We start from the raw sequence: 21,143 nt of genomic DNA on the forward strand, positions 1-21,143 counted from the left end.
GACGAGATATTTTGAATTTATTAATTATGTAAAATATTAATTACTTTCTACTAAATAATATTTTTCCTACTATATTGTAGGAATTGTCGTATGGTCAAAAAGTTAGATGCTTTCAGCTTTTTGACATTACACATAGAAAGAAAGATGGATCTTCTATGACTACTGAAGTTGCAGAAATTATGGTATATTTATTTAATAAAATTTGAATTATTTTAAATATTTATCATATTTAATTATAATGGTTTAATTTGTCATTTGTAATGCAAATAATGCCAAGTTATGTTGCATTTGCTTGATTATATATTTTTTTCTAACTCCTTAATTGATTTATTAAGAGAAATTAAACAATAAAAGGGCGAAGTACGAAGCTATGGCTTCAAGTGATAGTTCTGTTAATCTGGACGACATTGATAACCGAGTTATTACTGAAGTTTTGGGTCCTGAAAGGTATGGTCAGGTTCGATTTCAAGGATCTTTCGTTAGCCCAACCCAATATTTTGGATCCAGCTTACAACAATACATGCCTTCGGCGAATCAGGCTCAAGCTGAAGTTCAGAGGTTAAGAGACCAGATAGCTCAGATGTAACCGAGCACAGTTGAGCAAATTGCTCAACTTAAAGCAGAGACAGCATCGAGAGTAGAAAAGGCTAAAAAAAAATATGATGAACTCCAGCTACAACTTAAAATAGAGGCAGTAACAAGGGAAGCAGATGCAACAGCAAGGGCAACAAAGGCAATAAGAAAATATGACGAACTCCAACTACAGCTTCAAAATATGATGAAAATGTTTCAACATAATTCGTTTTGTTTTCTTATTTTGAGAATATCATAACAATATAACTTTTAAATATATTTTGTTATTTCAATTATTAATTTAGATCATAAAAATATTTCTTTCGTGATAGTATCATTTAGATTTGAAGTTTTTTGTTGGATTAGAAATTACAAGAAAATATGTTGAAAGTTCGGGTTCTATATGAAATAATATGGGTTGGTAAAATCTGTTAATGTTAGAACGCTGCTATAGAACATGATCTTTAGCGGCGATTTTATTATAAATGCCGCTAAAGAACATGATCTTTTGCGGCGATTCTAGCTACAAACACCACAACTTGCTTGACTCTTTTGCGGGGGTTTGTAAAGAAAAGCGCCGCTAAAGATTACGTTCTGTAACGGCATTTGTAATAAAAGTGTCGCTAAAGATCATGTTTTATAACGGCGTTTTTCCACATAAACGCTGTAAATTTTAGTGGCGCTTATCAAAGCGTCGCAAATTGCTTTAGCATCGCCTATAGGGCCAAAAAGATGCCGCTAAAAACCTGTTTTGTTATAGTATTATATTTGACTTTGATTAGAATATGGTTTTACAAACCTATAAATAGACGTAGTAGTCTCTTCTCTTATATCATTCGAATTCGACATAGTAAATTATCTTCTCCTCTGCACGTAAACTCGATGTGTTCTGTTTTTTTCTCTTTTCTTGCCATTATCGACATTATGTTTTTATAAAAAGCTTAATTGCTTTGATGATTTTGTTAATTGTAATCTTGTTTGTTTATTAACAATCATCAATGTTTTCCAAACAGATTCCATTTGAGCTACATAATTGAGCAAGTAACTGGGAAGCCGCAGTAGTGTAGGACTAAACTCACTTTTTATTTTTTATTGATAGTTAATAAGAAAAATAAAATCATGCCAAAGCAATACATTAGACTTGTATATAGGAAATAGATTCGTAAATGGTTGATATAAATTTAATTATCGTATAGGGGAATGAATGAAACATGACAAAAATAATGGAAATACATGTATAATCAAGGTGAAGCTTGGCTCAATTGGAGCTTACACAGTAGTGTTTTCTGTCTTTAATTCTCTTTTAAAACCTCATGAAGGAACAAATATAGAGAGGGAACAACAATAATTGTTTCAGGAGCAAAACATGGGAAGAACAGATTAAAAAGATCAAAAAGAAAAGTAAAAAGATGGGGTAAAATCAAGTATTATAAGAGTTGACAAAATTGCAGTTGGTTCGAATTTCGCCGACTTCATCGAGACCAGAGAGGACTTGAATGTTTGCAAGCCTTACCATGGAGGCTGAGAACTGGTGTATGAAAAGAGAAGGGGCTCCAATCAAAGAGTTGACGATAGGTGAAGTCCTTGGATCAGAATAGAGCATTTGATCGGTGGATAGAAGTCCCATATTTTTCTGAAGATTGGCATAAAACTGGGAATCAAAAGTGGTTGGGGTTGTAGCATCAAGATCAACGTAGTCGCCCGATGCACATCTGCATTTCCTTTGTAAGAAGTCCAAGTAATGATCATCAAGAGGAGGATTTGGCATGCTTGATGTTCCATTCAACCCCTGATACAACCGGCGTTGAATTGCACCACACGATGTCCTTCCAATGGTGTGTGCTCCTGGACATATGATAGGAATGCACTGTCAATGCATGCATGAATCAACTATACATACATAAAAGAAAAGAGAAGATTTGGGTTTTGACAAGCACCTGAGAGGACTACCAAATCAATTAAATTTAGACCCCGAGATTGGAACAACTCAAGCAAAGTGGTAATGCTTTCGCGACCACTAGGCACCATCTCAGCATCTTTTGCATTTGAAATACGCGAATCTTTCCTGCCATAAGGAACTCTCCAATATGGTCCTCCGAGTAAAACGGTGGCATCCCTGGTGGCTGCCGTCAGAATGTCAGTGCAAGACACGATTGCCGGGCAGGATTTCTCCACCACCACCTTAATATCGTCTATCACTTGAAACCCTCTCAATGTTTTGCTAGCCTCGGCTCTCCTCTCACTTCCTTCGTGGTTCAAGAGAATGGAAGCGTCGCATCCCTGATCAATTAATTCACATGATCCTCAGTCTCAACCATATATAAATAAGCAAATATAAAATTACTTACCGTGGCAAAGCAGTCATGAAAGTGCAGCCTCAAAAGACTGGCGGCAAGTGTGTGATCCTTTGCAACCCATTGTTTCAGTTTTGTGTGGATAATTTGTTCAAGCTGTGGGCATCTCTGGTTGTAGTAGTCGAAGGACAAGAGATTATCAAACGGCAACGTCTCTGGTATTGGTAATGCGGAAAAGGTTGGGAAAGAGTCTTCTTCACCATGCCCACAGCTGGTTGTACATATAATGGAGAGGAGGAAAAGGCTGAGAACGGAGGATTTCATCCTACTGTTTCTGGTAAGTCCAAAATTTAATAAAGTATTAATTCAGATTTTCTTTTTGGACGCTTATAATGATGGCTGCAATTGCGTTTTTATAGTAATTGACGATGAATAAGATATAGTTAGCATTGGCTATCGGCATATCAGATTTGTTAAATTTATTAAATAAGTACGTGGGAGGCACCCCCACCTACATGCTAACCATGTCTGGGTATTATTTAATTAATTAAGGTACTAGTTTTGACTTTCAGTTTTAATGTCTGAAGCAAACGTGTCAGTCACTAACTTACATTATGAATCCACTTTAAAATGTCACAAAACCAATAGAAAATTCAAGTTTGCTGTTAACTGAAACTCTGTTCATTTCTTGAAGTTCAAATTATTAGTCAGGTAGGTTAATTTTCTGTCGCAGTTTCTTTTTAAAATTTACTGATCAAGTCGAAAGCTGTTGGATGCTGGTATTTACTTCCATCGTTTGCATTGAAGTGTGTTGAACAAATCTTTTCATTTCCATTCATCTCCTTACACATTTTGATAAACCTTGCCTTCGCATCCGTTATGCTTGTGTACATGATATCAAGACAATAATGAGTTAGTGAACTTAATAGCATTTATTTCTCTTCTCCTCTGCAGCCGCTGATAGTTTGAGGCATTTAGGTAATTGGGTCTTTTCCGGGATGAAATTATACCTGAGCAGTGGTTACTAACTACAACTCTTCGTGTTACACTAGATATATTTTTAAATTTATAATATTTTATATTATTAATTTATATCACATTAAATAGAAAATATATACTAAATATATAATAATATTCTAATATAAATATTAAAATAATTTAAGATGAGTATAATAAAAATTTTAATAAATAAAAAATTATTAAATTATTAAATATTAAATTAAAATAATATGCTTGGGTTAGCCTTTTGCAAATATTGGTATTTCGAGCTAGACTTAAGCAAATATAGAGTATGTTAATATCATGTTTAGGTCCAGCTCAGCCCATGAACACATCTAGTGGTTATCGTTTGACACCTAGATGATATGAATTCAAATCAATTTATCATCATTCCCTTCTCTCAATATGGTAATGATCATGTGTGTAGCTAATGCATTTTAATATATTGAAAACCCATGCTCTCACGAGTACATTTATTATGCACGACTTGACTTAACTCGTAATAATGGAATTATAGCTCAAATAAAAAAAAGGTAAATAGTATTCTCATACAGACATTGTATGAATTATGAAAATGAAACATTGTTACAGATAATTTTTCTAGGACAAATGACTAATTATTATTGTTTGTAAGTAACAATCCTTTTCATTGTAAAAGAGACAATGACGACACTGAAATAAAATAAACTGAATAGATGAAAGGATTTCACCAAGAGAAATTAATAATATTTTATGAGGATAACATATATGACAAGTTCATTGAAAAATAGCTTAATATAAGTAGTTTTCCTAATGATATATAATGGGAAGACCAATCATGGTACTTTTAATGGATTAACTATGTAATTGGAATAACTTTGTAATTAATAGATAAATAGTCGAAACTTAATTACAAATTATTTAGGCCTCAATTATATATGCATGATCAATCGTTGCACCAGCTCACTTTAACTCTAAACAAATTGCATAATAAGAATTGATTGAATGTGTGAATAAAAACAATGTATGAGAAATAGATTGTATGAATTACTCTCCACATAGATGGCTTAAGATTAATTTTATTTTTTATTTAATTGGATAAATAAATTAAATAATTGAATCCAAAGTATGAATTAAATTAAATAATTATAGTAGTTATATTTTATTTAGATAATTAAATTAATTTATATATAGATTTTAATACAGATAAAATTGTCATAATTTTAGCGGAATTAGAATTAGATTCTATAAATTATTTAATTGAAATAATTAATTAATTTTAAAATAATCGTTTAAAATAACATTTAAAAGTTAGATTAAATACTTATATAAGCTTGATTTTTAATTTAATTCAAGAGAGATTAGCACATATAATTAAATCGAACTTAGATCAACCCACCTAACCTGATAAGGAATAGTTGTCATGAGACAGTGATTTCTTCGTGTCATCGGCCATAGGGTTCAGAAAGTACTACCAATACTCAAATTCTTATTAAATAATTATTTTATGCATTCAAAATTCAAGTATAACTCTTGCAAAATTTTCTTTATAAATAATGTGTAGGTGTCAAAAACCACATAGACATATAACAAAAGAAACTTTCTCCAAATTTTGTGAAAATTTTATTTGAATTATTTTTCTTTGAATTTAAAAAAAATTCTATTTTTCTTGAGTTTTGTTTCCAGAGTTATAAAATTATAATGACAATCATCTGGCAAGTGTAATTCAATTTAGAAGTAGATTTTCGGTTTTGGATCCCCACATACGAGGAAGTAGACATCCGATTCAAACTTTCGGATGTTTGATGAAGGTGTTGATACCTTGAGCCTAGGTATCGATACATTGTCTTTAAAATTGATACCAAATGTGAAATCAGTATCGAAATCACATTCTGTTTTGAACATTTTCAGTTTCAAGACTTAGATATCGATACTTATCCCCTTGTATTGATACCTTGGGTAAATTTTGGTAAAAACTAGTTTAGAAATTTGCTAGAAAACCCCTGCAATACATTGGTTCCTTCTGAACACTTGATACCAATTTAAAGTGCAATAAAACTACTTAAAACAACTCAAATTCGATCACAATTATCACATTATCAAACCACAGTTGCATGCATACATAAAACTTTCAATAATTCATTTCATATAGAACTAAAATAATTCAATCAAAATACAAAAATAGATCAATTTTTAAGGGCTTGCATTTTAGTCCCTAACACTTGGGAACACATTTGGTCTACTTATGTACATATCATTTTTCCACAAATATAGTACCTACATTTGTTGCCCTTGAAGATGTGATGAGATGAGAGATCTCTTAGCTCGACTCTAGCTCTTCAAGTCTAACTGTACCTACGCATTGAGTCGATGAAGGCTTAGTAATCACTATAAGGTAATAAATAGGTAAATAAATCATAACATAATGTTTAAACTTATTAAATTAAAACATATTTACGCACATTCAAATTTTTACAATTATACTTTGATAGTTACTAAACTTACCACAACACTTTGATAATTCATTTTATTCACATTAGTAGACTTTTAAAGAACATATCTGATATACGAAAAAAATATAGAGGTTCATTATCATGCACTAACGAACAGATAGCACTGAAGTGCTATACAGAGAGCACTAATGTGCTAATAATTGGCAAACCCGTTGAGGTCCTTTAATAGCATGCCACTAATATCAACTTATCTACTTAGGCATTAAAGTTGAATTTAGTACAAATTCTCATAATATATATATGTCTCGAAAATATCTCACATTTTCCTTTTTTTTTTTTCACATTTTAGACCTTAATTAATAAATCGCATGTATAACACTATTTCATGTTCTTCACCTATATTTCTCTTTACAAATCTCACAGTTTCATAATTTAATCTTTTATTTACTATCTATTTATATATAATTTACATTTCTATCTAAGTAATTTTCATATTACAACATAAACATTTAGAGAAAATAAATTAAAATCTTTTAGTACTTACAACAAAAGTTGAAATGGTTTTTTCTCCTCTTCTCATTCATTGGCCTTTCCTTTTCCTTTTCCTTCAATTTGGTCCTTTCCATTCTTTTCTCTCTTTGTTTTTTTTTTTCAATTTCATAACAAACATATAACATTTATAGGTTAAAAACTACAATCAAGTGACTTTCTTATGCTTTTTAATATAATAAACATGTATGGCATAACAATTTCATCATCTCTTACCTTAACTCCTTGAAAACCAAAACCCTATATCTTATTTTTTTTTCTCTCCTTTAACACATCTATAGAGGTTCTCTCATGAAACTAAGATGCTCACTAGCCTTCTTTATAGTTTTTACAAAAGAAATACCAAAGAAAAAGAAAGGTTTTGAGCTTGGTTTGTTCAATAATGGAGGAAGGACACAAAGGGAAAAACAAAAGATGGGTAAAGGTAGAAATGATGGTGACAGTGGGCTTGGTGAAAAGATTATAAATTCTCATATTTTCTTCCACCTTTTACACTATTCTATAAAACATTATTTTTAATTAAAAAGGTCAAATTGCTAATAAGTCCTCTTGTCATCCATCTTTACAATTTATCCCTAATCATTATGTCTAAAAATATCTACTTAGCTAATTACCAATTTATCCTTCTTCATCTTTCATAACGCCTAGGATGACTGTAATAGCCTGTTTTTAAGGTTAATCAGAACAATGGTTTCGGGACCACAATTCGAATTTAAAATATTTATTTTATTATTTTATTAAGGTTTACAGTTTGATAGAATGTTTGTGTAAAAATTTCGTAAAGAAATTTTACCGTTTGAGTGGTTAATTCGGTAAAAATGACTAAATCGCATAAAGCGTAAAAGTTGAATTCTATTAGAAAAAGGGTTCAATAGCTATAGAATCTCAAAATAAAAGTCCTTAAATTTAAATTATCCCACTAATAGCATAAATGGACGGTAATGGACTTGAATTAGTGAACTTTTAATGTTAAAACAAAGGTTATTTTAGTAAAATGGTTAATAATGTTATAATAATTAAAATAAAAGTAAAAGTCATCATCTTCCTTAAGGCACCAGCCAAAATTTGCTAAATAAAAACAACCATGGGAGGGCATTAACTTCGGCCAATCTTTGATTGCGCATCTAGGAACGGTTTTCTCCAATTTTTAATCTTTTTTACGTTTTTGAGATCGTTGCAGCTTAATCTAACTAGTCTGTGTCTTCGATTTCAAAACTGTTAAAGATTTTGATATTTTCCATTGATGAGCTTATGTGTTCTTTGATGTTTAATAGTGAAATATGAATATTTGATGTTAGATTTTCATATTTTATAAAGTGATTTTCGATTAAAAAATTGTCAATTTTGGACTCAATTGTGAAATATGGTAAATTGTGTGGTAAAAGTGTGAATAAATGAAAGATATGAGCTTTTATGAGCATGTATGAAATTCGGCTAGCTTGGGCTATGATGAAATTGATTAAATTTGCATTTTACAAGTTTAGGGACTAATTTATAAAAAGGTCAAAAGTGTAGGGGTAAAATAGTAATTTTACCAAAATATGAAAGTGGGTTAAAATGAATAGAATATGAATTGAAATAGCTGAATTTGATTGGTTAGATCAAGTTAAGCCTTGTACGAGTCTATATCGAAGGAAAAACAAAGTTTCGGACTAGTCGATCCATTTCGACGTTTTGACGATCGACGAAAGTTCGTATGTTAATAAACGTATTTAAATTGTGTTATAAATGCCTATATATTATTGTATTGAATTGAATTATATATGTTTATTTGTCATTGAACTGTTATGAATGTCAACTGAATAATTACGAGCAAGAAACGATAGAGTTACGACATTCGAAAGTCCCGTACGAACCTTAGGAATAGTATAGGATACAAATTTCATGACATTAAGTTATCATTTACAATGATCAGAAGAGCCTCAAGTATTTTCTTTCTCAGAAGAAGCTGAATCTTAGGCAATATAGATGGATTGAGCTGCTAAAAGACTATAACTATATGATTGAATACCATCCTAAGAAGGCCAATGTGGTGGCAGACGTACTGAGTCATAGAGTTATGACTGATTTGAGGGCGATGTTTGCTCGCCTCAGTTTATTTGATGATGGTAGCTTGTTGGCTAAGCTCCAAGTTAAACCGATGTGGATGGGTCAGATTCAGGGTAAATAGTTAGAGAATGAGTCATTGGGTCTTCGTTTTCGACAGGTTGAGAGTGGGGATACTGTGGATTTTAGATTGAATAGCGAAAGGGTGCTCTGTTTTTGTGGGAGAATCTATGTACCGAAGGATACTGATTTGAGGCAATCTATACTGTGAGAGGTACATAGTAGCCCTTATACTATACATCTTGGTAAAAACTAGATGTACCGAGACCTTCATAAGTTATATTGGTGGCCGGGTCTTAAGCGTGAAGTTACCGATTTCGTGGGTAAATGTCTGACTTGCCAGTAGGTTAAGGCTGAACGTAAATTACCTTCAGGGTTGCTTCAGCCAGTTAAAATTCCACTTTGGAAGTGGGAGAGAGTGACTATGGGCTTCGTTAGTGAGCTTCCCTTAACGTCTACTAAGAAGGATTCAGTATGGTTTATTGTGGATTGATTGACCAAATCTGCCCATTTCATACGAGTTCGTACTGATTACTCTTTGTAGAAGCTGGCTAAACTGTATATGTCTGAGATAATGAGTTTACATGGGGTACCGGTTTCTATAATATCTGATAGGGATCCTTGCTTTACGTCTCGATTTTAGAATAAGTTGCATGAAGCACTGGGTACAAGGTTGGACTTCAGTACTACGTTCCATCCTCAGACAGATGGTCAATCAGAGAGGGTGATTCAGATACTGAAGGACATGCTAAGGAGTTTTTTGATTGATTTCCGAGGCAATTGGGAGAATTACTTGCGGCTAGCAGAGTTTGCTTATAACAATAGCTATCAGTCTAGCATACAAATGGCACCCTACGAGGCATTATATGGCCGTATGTGTCGTACTCCTCCGTGTTGGACTGAGTTGGGCGAGCGGCATGTTCTAGGCCCTGAATTAGTTTCTGATACCGAGGACAAAGTTAAACTAATTCAGGATCGACTAAAGGCGGCATTAGACAGGCAGAAGTCATATGCAGATCTAAAGCGTAAGGAGATTGAGTATTCTGTGGGTACTTCATTTTTCTCAATGTCTCGCTATGTAATAAGGTACTGAGGTTTGGATGGGAGGGCAAGTTGAGCCCTAGGTTTATTGGGCCTTACCGCATACTAAAACGTATAGGACCGATTGCTTATCAGCTAGAGTCACCTTCGAAGTTAGACCGAATTCACGATGTGTTCCATGTCTCTATGTTAAGGCGCTAACGCTCTGATCCCACGCATGTTATTTCAGTTGAGGAGTTTGAGGTTAAACCAAATCTGACTTTCGAGGAAAAGTTGGTTCAGATATTAAATCGTGATGTAAAGGTTTTAAAGAGGAAGCCTATCCCACTGGTTAAGGTTCTTTGGCGTAATCACAGCTCTAAAGAGGCCACGTGGAAACCTAAGGAGTCAATGCGACAACAATACCCTCATCTGTTTTGATCAGGTAAATTTCGAGGGCAAAATTTTCTTTTAAGGGTAGAGTTGTAACACCCCAAAAATTCTTAAGTTTATTTTCGTATGTTTGTGTTACACAAATGCACGTTTGTTTTAGTGGTTAAGTGTCCTACGAAGAGTCTGAGAAGTCTTGGGTTCAAGCCTTGGCTTGTACAAAAGTTTTGTTGTTAATATAAATAAACCCTGTCTCTAGTTAGTAGGCTTTTAAATAAATGGGAGTAAAACATGTCAGAAAGGGCTTGTTGGTCTAGGGGATAGGTGGCGTGCTGTTGTTCCATAAGGTTTGAGTCCTGCTTTGAGCAGTGGGAGCGTTTTATTTTGTTGCTAAGACCATGTGGGAGTTCTAGTCAACCTAAACTACTGAAGAGTTGTAGTGGAATTTAAATTAAGTGGTTGACAGTGGAGTGGACGGTATAGAGGGATTTGGGGAGGAAAATATGAGATTTTGAATGAGTGGGAGAGTAGTGCTGAATTTGAACTCTTGCTCAGAGAAATTTCGGTTATGGTTGGAGAATTTTGGGGAACCAAGTGAGGGGTGTGTTTTAAGGTCATGTCGAATTAAGAGTCTCATTTTGGTCAAGAATTGGTCATAGCTCACCTTTTTTCCTTTGGTGCTGAAATTTTGTTTCTATTCTCTTTTCTCTTTGCTTCTCATTTTATCATTTTTCTTTCTTTTTGAGATAGAATATTACTGATAATGCTCTAGAATAATGTATTTTTATGTATTAATCATGTGTTTATTCTGAGCTTGATCCTACTAATTTGAGCTATTTATGTCTTTTTATCTTTTAGGGACTGATTTGGAGGCAAAAGCAAAATTAATGGACAAAAGTGCGAATTTGGAGACACAATGGGCTGATATGCGACACAGGAAAAAGATTGTGCCAAAAGTGCAAGCATAGAAGACACAAGGACTAAAAACGCAAAAAGAAGAGATTTTATTATATAAGACTCCATTTTATTTATATTAGGATAATTATTAGTATTATTTAAATTTTAGGATTTTATTTTAATTATCTTTAATTATCTTTAATTAAATGTATTTATCTTTTTAGAATTTAAGTTAAATTAGACTATCTCCCTAGCACTATAAATAGGGGGTGAAGTGACTCTATTTAGGTGTTCATCTTTTTCCGTAAACACTCTTCCCCTAAAAGTTTAGGCTTTTGTTTCTTCATATTTTCTTTCAATAAAATTCCCTTTTCCATTTTTATATTTATTTTCTTTTCCACCATTATCATGAGCCACTAAAACCTATCTAGCCAAAAGTTGTCAATATTCCCCAAAAAGGGTTCTTGAGGCCTAGAATCCGTATTTAGCCTTCTCGCCAAGTATTCATTGTTTCTCACTTTTCTGGTGGCGCTTTCGTCTATGGCCCTTAAGAAGTAAGCTTTTCAGCATATGCAAAGGCAGCCGCTTTGTATGTTTTGGAAGGATTGCATAGCCGGTTCGTTAACTTACTGCGTCAAAGGTTAGCGAGCCAAAGAGACAAAGTGGCATGGGATTCGCCATTGAGAAGCGTTGATTTAGCATAAATTACTGGCTAGAGTCAGGTTCCCTAAAAATCGTAAGTCTAATCTTTAGAGCTGGTGGTTGTAGGCGTCCTCTTCCACTGTAACCGGCTTACTTGAGTTGAGAAGGGTTATTTAAAAGCCGAAGATTGAACCCAAGGCGGAACGAGATAACCGGAGGCTGGAATCTTGCCACACAAGAAACTTTCTCTTTACCCAACTCTATTTATTTTTATATTCCTCATTTTAATTTCTGTAATTTATTTAATTTCGCAATTTCAATTCACTTTAAATTCTGTTTTTATTTTTCCAGATTCTTAATTCTATTTTTTTATTTTTCAGGAACGCAAGTTTTCTTGGCCAAGAAATTGTTCAGGATTTCAATAAACGAGCATTCGTACAATCCGGTCCCTGAGGATTCAACCCTACTTCCCCTTTACTGTTATTTTTACTATTTTACAGGGAATAGGATATTTTTGGTGCTCTCAACGACGCATCAAATTTTGGCACCGTTGTCGGGGATCGGTAACGTGCTAATCTTGTTTTTTTGTTTCTTATGACCAGATCTGCTCCAGGAACTTTTGCATTTGATTTAGAGATTGAAAAGACTGCGAGAGCTAATCGCAAGGAAACAAAGCTAAGAAAAAAACAATCAGCGGTGGTTGGGACTCAAAGTAATCCACCGCCAAAAATCAGAATCGAAAACGAAATAGAGTCTAGGGTTAACAAAAACCCTACTCAAACTTTTGAAAGCGAAAAAGTAGAAGTCGATTCCTCAAAAGAAGTGTTTAACACTAGGGTTGATGAAAACCCTGATTTAACACCTCAACTTATGGCTCAGACAATTTGGCAACTGGCCGAAGCACCGACAGAACAACCACTACTATGCATCACGTATCCTACTATGGTTACTGATTTTGAATTAAAGTCAGGCTTGATCCAGCTACTGCCAACTTTTCAGGGGTTACAGAACGAAAATCCTCATAAGCATTAGGGGTGAGCAAAATTCGATTCGATTCAAAAAAATCGAAAAAAATTTGAATTTCGAATTATTTGAATCGAGTTAATCGAATTAATCGAATCAACTCGAATTTTTTTTCGAATTTCGAGTTCGAGTCGAGTTGAATTCTCAAATTCGAATAACTCAAATAATTCGAATAAACTGAATATAAACTATATTTTTAAATTTTTTTAGATTTTAAGCTTTTAGTAATTATAAACCCAAGCCCAAATATTTTATTAATTTATTTTATCCCATTTTTTCCCCACCCCAACCCAAGCCCGTTTGCCCAAAATATTATTATCCCAAAACCCATTCCTCCCCCAAATCCAAATCAATTCAAACCCCCCATACCCCAACTGTAGCCAATTCCAATTTCCAATTATTTTTCTTATTCTCTGATTCTCCCCGCCCCCAACTCTGTTTTGTATGAAATAAAACCCTAAAATTAAACTCTTTATTCAAACCCCCATTTCCATGAAACCTTAAACTTTATTTTTCTCAAAAAAAACCCTAAAATTAAAATCCTTCTTCTTCTTTTAATTCATTCCAACCTTCAAATTAAAATCTTTACTCCAAATCGAGTAAGTCTTTGTCTTTGTTGAACTGTTGTGTAATACGCCCATGTATGGGTAATTTAATTTTTATGTTTACTTTGCATGCATGATTTCTTTAGGAATTTTGATGCATTCTTCTTCTTGTAGATTTTCATCAAAATGGTGTAAATTGTTGGCATGTATGATAAACTTCTGTAGAAGCATATACTTGCAAAGAAAGACAATTTTTTTTTCTTTTTCCAAGCCAAGGCTAATTTGGTTCCCCAGAGCTTTTGAGTCAATAAAATGCTTTCAAGCATTGTTTTTCAAACCTAAGGCTTATTTATTACTCAACCTTGATATAAACATGCGCATACATGGACCTGGATAATGAGATAGAAGTGTTGCTGTGATTGAACTGATTTGAGCTTATGTTTAGTTTGCAAGAATTTAGTTTGCTTTCTTGCCTGCAAAAATGCTGCGGGTTTTGTTCATAATGATCGTTTTAGGATAAATGGTCATTTTGAGATGTAATGTTTGTTTTATGAGGGATGCTGTGTGATGTCTGGTTCCCTTTCACCATGGATTTCAATTTGTATGCCCCTTTTCTTTGCAGCAAGTTTTTGAATTTTCCAGGAGTAAAACATAACAAATGGCCTTTCTATTTCCTTTGCTAGATGCACTACACACTCTTTTTTTCTTTTAATTCCTTTTCTTTTTATTGCAATAATATCCCCACAATTTGTATCAACTTCATAAATGTCAAACCTTGATTCTTACCTTCAACTACTTTTGTGCAGGAAGAAGTTAATTGCAGATGCAAAGGCCAGTTTTATTCGACAAATACCTTAACCACTAAAAGAAGAACTAATCAAACGTGGTGAGTTGGAATATTGACAAAAGTTTTGATCTGTTGAGGCCTTGTAGAAGTTGTTTTCTTATTTCTTCAATATAATTTTGTTTTGGCTGAAAAGTGAGGAAATCTTAATTCATTTTGTATGAAGAACATTTTGGAAGAAATCAATTAGTATTAAAATATTAGCCCCTCGAGTCAAAGTGCAAGATAATTTTATAACTGATTCTTCCAACCCTATTGGTCTCATGGATCCGGTTATTGTGCGTCTATAAATTTTTATATTTCTTTTCATTTATATATAATTTCTTATAACCACAGTAATTTATATTTATTTAAATTTTAAGTGATATAATCGTATCGTATGTTTTAAATTCTAATCTTAATTCATTTATTTTTCTTTTCAAGTCCAAAGCTATATGGTAACACTAAATTTCAAAGCAGTCTTTCATTGGCAAACTATAGTCATAATACTGTTATATAAAATTGTCTAATAATTACTTCAAATTTGAGCAAGTTTGAATAAAAAATTATACTAAAAATATGAATTTAAACCAAAAAAAATGTATCGCTTCAGTTTCCCTTCAAGTGAGATCTATTTTCTAATAATATTATGTAATTTATTTACAATTCTCCCATCAAAATGTGATCCGATGATACTAGGTTTATGTGTATTACTTGCTATGAATGAGTTAATTAGTTAATTAATTTCGTATTACTAGTTCAAGTTGTAATTAGTAAATTCTCACATGATTTTTTTCCTTATGAATTAGCTAATTTTTCTTCAATGATTGAAGAAGAAAAAACCTACAGCAGTGGACGATGATGGGGGTTCAGGGAATTTTAGCTTTATCCACTATTCCACTTGATGTACAATAACCCTTAACAAATATGAATTAGTATCCTTATAATGTGTTATTAAGTGCTTATTTTTAATTTATGCTATTGTACTATTATATTAATTAATTTATGCTATTGTACTATTATATTAATTAATTTTTAATTTAACTGATTTATTAAGTTTGATTTTAAATCAATTATTGGTCATGGTTAGTGATTGCAACAAATTTTTACTTGTAGATGAGTGATCCAAAGCGAGATAGTTCAACTCAAAGTTCACAAAATTCTTCCCCAAGTAAAGATGATCAAACAACAACCAATGAAAATGTTCGAAAAAAGATTACTCCAAGATCAGTTTGTTGGAACCATTTCACCAAATTTGTGACTAAAAAGGGGGAGAAGAGAGCAAGGTGCAATACCTGTGATGTTACTTACACCATGGAATCAACTTCGGGTTCTACAACAAATTTGAATAACCATTTGAAAACATGCCTAAAAAGACCTCGAGGTAATATTTCTAATCCGAAGCAATCAGAATTAGCATTTGTGAAGGTTAGCCAAGAAACAACGGATTTATCAACTTGGGTGTTTGATAAAGATGCTGTTAGAAAAGCATTAGTTCGTATGATAATTGTGGATGAACTACCTTTTAAAATTGTAGAGGGAGAGGGCTTCAAATACTTTCTTTCTATAGCATGCCCACGGTTTAGTCTTCCATCTCGTTGGACAATTAGAAGGGATTGTCTTGATTTATTTAACTCCATGAAGAGTGTGATGAAGAACTGTTTTGAAAAAGATATAAGTAGAGTTTGTTTAACTATAGACACTTGGACTTCATTGCAGAGGATATCTTATATGGTTTTAACAGCACATTGGTTGGATGATGAGTGGAGGTTGCAAAAAAGGATTATAAATTTTTGCTCAATATCAGCTCATAGAGGTGAAAACATAGGTCAAGCCATTAAAAATGTCTTCGAGATTGGGGGATTGAAAGGGTCTTCACTATTACGGTTGATAATGCATCCGCCAATAGTGTTGCCATTGAATATTTGAGAAAGAAATTCAATCATTGAAATGCTTCTATTGCAAATGGAAAATTTATTCATATGAGATGTGTTGCACACATTCTTAATCTCATTGTGCAATACGGTATTAAGGATGCTTCTATGTCTGTGGATCGAGTTAGAGGTGCTGTGAGGTATATAAGAGCATCACCATCGAGGTTGACAAAATTCAACCAATGGGTAAAAGAAGAAATGATAGATAGTAAGGCTCAATTGTGTTTAGATGTGCCTACTAGATGGAACTCAACATATATGATGTTAAAGGTGGCTGAAAAATATAAGTGTGCATTTGAATCATATGTACGTGATGACCATAATTTTTTTCTTGATCTTACTGTTGGAGATGGAGTTCCTACATTTGATGATTGGGAAATTGTTCGAAGAGTTATAAAAGTATTGGAGCCTTTTTATCATCTTACATTGAAGGTGTCCAGATCTTTGCATGTTACCTCTCATTCACTTTTTGAAGTATTGATGGATGTACATTATCTTTTTGATGGGTGGCAAGATTGTGGAGATCTAGACATAATTTCTATGACTTCCAAAATGAGAGAGAAATATAATAAGTATTAGAGTGAAGGAAAAAAGATCAACATGCTAGTTTACTTGGCGGTCATTTTTGATTCGCGATGTAAAATGAGTTTTTTGGACTTTGGGGTCAACTTGCTTTTTCCTAGTTGCTAATGACATTATGAAAATGATTGATAAAGAATTGCATTGCTTGTTCAATGAGTATTCTTCTAACGCAGGGAGAATTGAATTGTTTGAAGGTAGATCTAGTTCTTCAACAAATCTTTGCAGTTAAATGGAAATAGATCAGTCAGAAATGAAAACGGGCTTGGCCAAACAAAAATACCTTAAGAAGAAGAAACAAGTTGGATTAGAAAGCAAATCTGAGTTGGATAGATATTTGGGTGAGGATGAAGAAGTAAACAATTCAAGTTCATTTGATTTACTATTGTGGTGGAAAATAAACAGTCCTAGATTCCCTATTCTTGCACAAATGGCTCGAGATATTCTTGCTATTCCTATCTCAACGGTTGCCTCAGAAAGTCCATTTAGCACGGGTGGACGTGTTCTCGATAGTTTTAGAAGTTCTCTAACTCCTCTCATGGTCGAGGCTTTGGTTTGCACACAAGATTGGCTTCGGAAATCTAATGATGCCATCAATCTTAAAGATTATGTTGATGAACTTCAAACCATGGAAGATGGTAATATATAAATTTTAATTTATAAAATAAGCTTTTGTATTATTTATATTAGTAAGCATTCCCATAATTTAACTAACATTTTGTTTTTAAATTTGCTAGATTTATTCAAAATACCAGAAGATCAAGAAGGTAACATACTTAGCATTAGTTTATAAAGTTAAATGTTTATTTAATTTATTTTTGCAAACATTTTTTATCATTTAACTAACTCAACCAATACTTTTACTAGATGTTTCAAGATTATCAACTGTGATTCAAGCACAAGAAGAAAGTTAAACTATTTTATAATAGTTTTTAAACTGATGTGTTATTGTTATTAGTTTGGTTTGGTTTGTTATTGTTGTTGGATAATTGAGCTTTTGTTGTGTTCTTTTTTTTTTTTTGGACTGGTGTAGGTTTCTATTGTATTTTGGACTTTTGCTTATGTTTTTTTTTAATTACAATGTTGTTGTATAGTTTTTGTTGTTTATTTGGACTCATGAAGAAACTTAAACTATTCTATAATGGTTTTTGAGCTTATGTGTTATTGTTATTAATTTGGTTTGGTTTGTTATTGTCGTTGGTTAATTGAACTTTTGTTGTGTTTTTTTTTGTTTGGAGTAGTGTAAGTTTCTATTGTATTTTGGATTTTTTCTTATGTTTTTTTATTATAATGTCGTTGTTTACTTCGACTCATGTTGTTTATTTTGACTTTTACTTATGTTTTTTTATTATAATCTTGTTGTATTTTTTTGTTGTTTTTTTAGATTAATGTTGTTTATTTGGGTTGATGTTGTGTTGCTTGTATTTATTCACTTATTTACTTTAATTTTTGTTGTATGATCATGTTTAAAAACTTTAAAGAAAATTATTTTTTGAAAAATTACATAAAATAAATAACGCTAGTCATTTTTTTTAAAACTTAACTCGAACAAATATATTCAATTCGATTCGATTCGAATTCAATCTCACTCGACTCGATTCGAAAAAATTTCAAATAAAGTTAGGATGATAAAATAAGATTCGAAAACTCGATTAACTCGAAAATTTTCGATTCGATTCGATTCGATTCGATCGAATGCTTACCCCTAATAAGCATTTGAAAGAATTCTATATGGTTTACCTTAGTATGAAACCTCAGGGGGTAACTGAGGATCAAATTAAACTGCGTGCTTTCCCTTTTTCCTTAGCAGATTCTGCTAGGGAATGGTTATTTTATTTACCTCCTGGATCTGTAATGATATGGGCTGATCTGTCTCGTTTATTTCTCAACAGGTTTTTTCCAGCGTCGCGTGCAGCCGAGTTAAGAAGAGAAACCGTGGGCATAAGGCAAAAAGACGCAGAGACTCTGTACGACTATTGGGAGAGATTTAAAAAGTTGTGTGCAAGTTGCCCACAACACGGTATAACAGAACAGTCTTTGTTCCAATACTTTTATGAAGGCCTGAAACCCATGGAGATGAATATGGTAGATGCCGCGAGTGGAGGAGCGTTAGCCAACATGACTCCACAAATGCAAAGATAAGGGTATGTTCGCTATACCATGCAAAATAGGACATTTGGGGATCAAAAAGGCCATGTGTGATTTAAGGGCCTACATAAATGTTATGCCTTATTCTATTTATGAATCACTTAACGCGGGTTTTTTCACAAAGACAGGTGTTACCATTCAGTTGGCAGGCAGGTCCATTGTGTATCCCGAAGGAGTTCTCAAGGACGTATTAGTCAAAGTCAATGGGCTTATCTTTCCTATAGATTTTTATGTGATAAAAATGGAGGAGGATAACGATTCTGGGTCTTCAGACATCTTGTTGGGGCGACCTTTCCTTAGTACTACGAATACTAAGATTGACGTACGAAGCGGAACCCTCACATGGAGTTTGACGGGGATATCGTGAATTTTAACGTTTATGGCACTATTAGTCACCCAAATGAAGTCTTGGACTTAAACTGTGTCAACATAATTGACTCATCACTAGAAAAAACTTTTGAGTCATCTTATGGAGATAAATCTAAGATGATGTTTGATGATTTGAATCTGTTAATAAATTATTGGCTCCTATGAATACTAAACTTCTACCTTCTGTTGTGCAGGTACCAGATCTGAAATTAAAACCACTTCCCGAGCATTTCAAATGCACATTTTTAGAGAATGATGAGACCATTGCCGACTTAAAAGGGATCAACCCCTTGGAGAAAAATATGAAACCAATGAAAGAGGCGCAAGGACAATTAAACCCAAATATAGTGGATGTGATAAAAAAGGAGAATTTCCAAACCCATACGAACGAAAGAATTCAGCTGGAACAGCCTCAATACTAGTTGAGGCGTCAAGCTAGTGACGTTAAACAAGCGCTTATTAGGAGGCAACCCAATTTTTATTTTTATTTTTATTTTATTTTAGTTTATGTTATTTTTATTTATTTTTTCTTATTATTTTATTATTTATTATTTTCAGATATTAATAAAATTCTCTTCTTTTGTCTAGGTAAACCGAAGCAACAATAGGAAGAACTCATTACCATAATACACGAACGACAGTAACTACACGGGGAGTTCTTCTAAACTTTTCTTTTATCTATTTATTTATTTATTTCACATCGAGGACTATGTGTTTTAAGTAGGGGGAGACATTCCTCATTATTTCTGTCATTTTAGCTATTGATTTGGTTGCTGTTGCCCATATAATTTTTTTTAAAGAATATTTTGCCTCTTTTCATGCCCAAGAATTTGACCACGACTTGCCCACTGTTTGACCCACATGCATGAGTCTTATCTACTGAGTTAATTATGATTTTGCTTGATAGATTTCATCTCCACTATTTTATTTCTTTTAGTTTAAATAATTATGATTAATGGAGTTAACCCTAACTTGATTTTGGTAAATTTGATTAAGTCTAAATACAAGAGGACACTTAATACAATTGCATGCTTAAAATATGTTCATAACTATTAAGGTGGTTACTGAAACTTATTTTTTACATTTGTTTGTTTCTTCTAAGTCTTCCAAAATTAAAATTTCGTTTAGTAATAATAATGCTTCCGTGGTTATGAGTGCAGCTTAAGACGTGACTAGCTGAGTAACCGGGGTAGGGTGCTTGGGTTGTCATCCTATTTTGCGTCAAAAGGTTGTGTGACCTTGTTAGGTAAAACTCCGCTAACCGGAATTAATTTCTAAGAATGTTTGGGTTGAGTAACCGGGGTGAAGTGCCTGGCTGTCATCTCTCTTCGCATCAAAAGGTTCGATATGTTTTTAGGAAAAATAAAAATTAGGAGTATGTTGGGCTAAGTAACCGGGGTGGGGTACTTGGCTGTCATCTCTCTTCCCGTCAAAAGGTTCAATATATTCCTAAGTAAAAATAAATAAATTAAATTAAAATTCTATAAAAAAAAGAAAAAAAAAGAAAAAAAGAAAAAAAGTCATTAATAAAATGTGAGGACTAAAGGTAAAAACGAATAAGGTGTCATGATAGGTTTGGTAAATTACCTAATTTTCATGAAATAATCCAAGTCGATCTTAATTTTATGTGTTAATTGGAACACTTTTTCAATTTTACTTAAATCAAGCTAAAGGTTCTCTTTATTTTTCGTATGCATTTTGACTAATTTTTATAAAACTTTGGAGTAGAATTTCTTTCATGGCAGGATTTAATTTTCACGGTGGACAGGAACCATACTTAAGGGCAAGCATGGGCCAAGTAGGGGGAATTTGATAATGCT

The 21,143-nt window shown here is 32.9% G+C and overlaps 1 protein-coding gene across 1 annotated transcript; it reads right to left on the reverse strand.

The window, feature by feature from the left end:
• Nucleotides 1-1,804: 1,804 nt before the first annotated feature.
• Nucleotides 1,805-3,246, reverse strand: LOC108488759 (peroxidase 7). Its single transcript, XM_017793044.2, has 3 exons — nt 2,922-3,246; nt 2,511-2,853; nt 1,805-2,418 (listed from the first exon to the last, which is right to left on the reverse strand). The coding sequence occupies exons 1-3, from the start codon at nt 3,189-3,191 to the stop codon at nt 1,994-1,996; spliced, it is 1,038 nt and encodes a 345-aa protein (XP_017648533.1). The 5' UTR covers nt 3,192-3,246; the 3' UTR covers nt 1,805-1,993.
• Between the last annotated feature and the right edge of the window lie 17,897 nt (nt 3,247-21,143).

Source organism: Gossypium arboreum, chromosome 10 (assembly GCF_025698485.1).
Source record: "Gossypium arboreum isolate Shixiya-1 chromosome 10, ASM2569848v2, whole genome shotgun sequence".
Taxonomy (NCBI): Eukaryota; Viridiplantae; Streptophyta; class Magnoliopsida; order Malvales; family Malvaceae; genus Gossypium; species Gossypium arboreum.

Excerpts from the sequence above, each read along its gene's own strand:
- LOC108488759 (XM_017793044.2), bottom strand. The coding sequence starts at position 3,191 with ATGAAATCCTCCGTTCTCAGCCTTTTCCTCCTCTCCATTATATGTACA. Across the intron at positions 2,854-2,921 it reads TTCATGACTGCTTTGCCACG|GGATGCGACGCTTCCATTCT; the intron begins GTAAGTAATTTT and ends TTAATTGATCAG. Across the intron at positions 2,419-2,510 it reads TGATTTGGTAGTCCTCTCAG|GAGCACACACCATTGGAAGG; the intron begins GTGCTTGTCAAA and ends TCATATGTCCAG.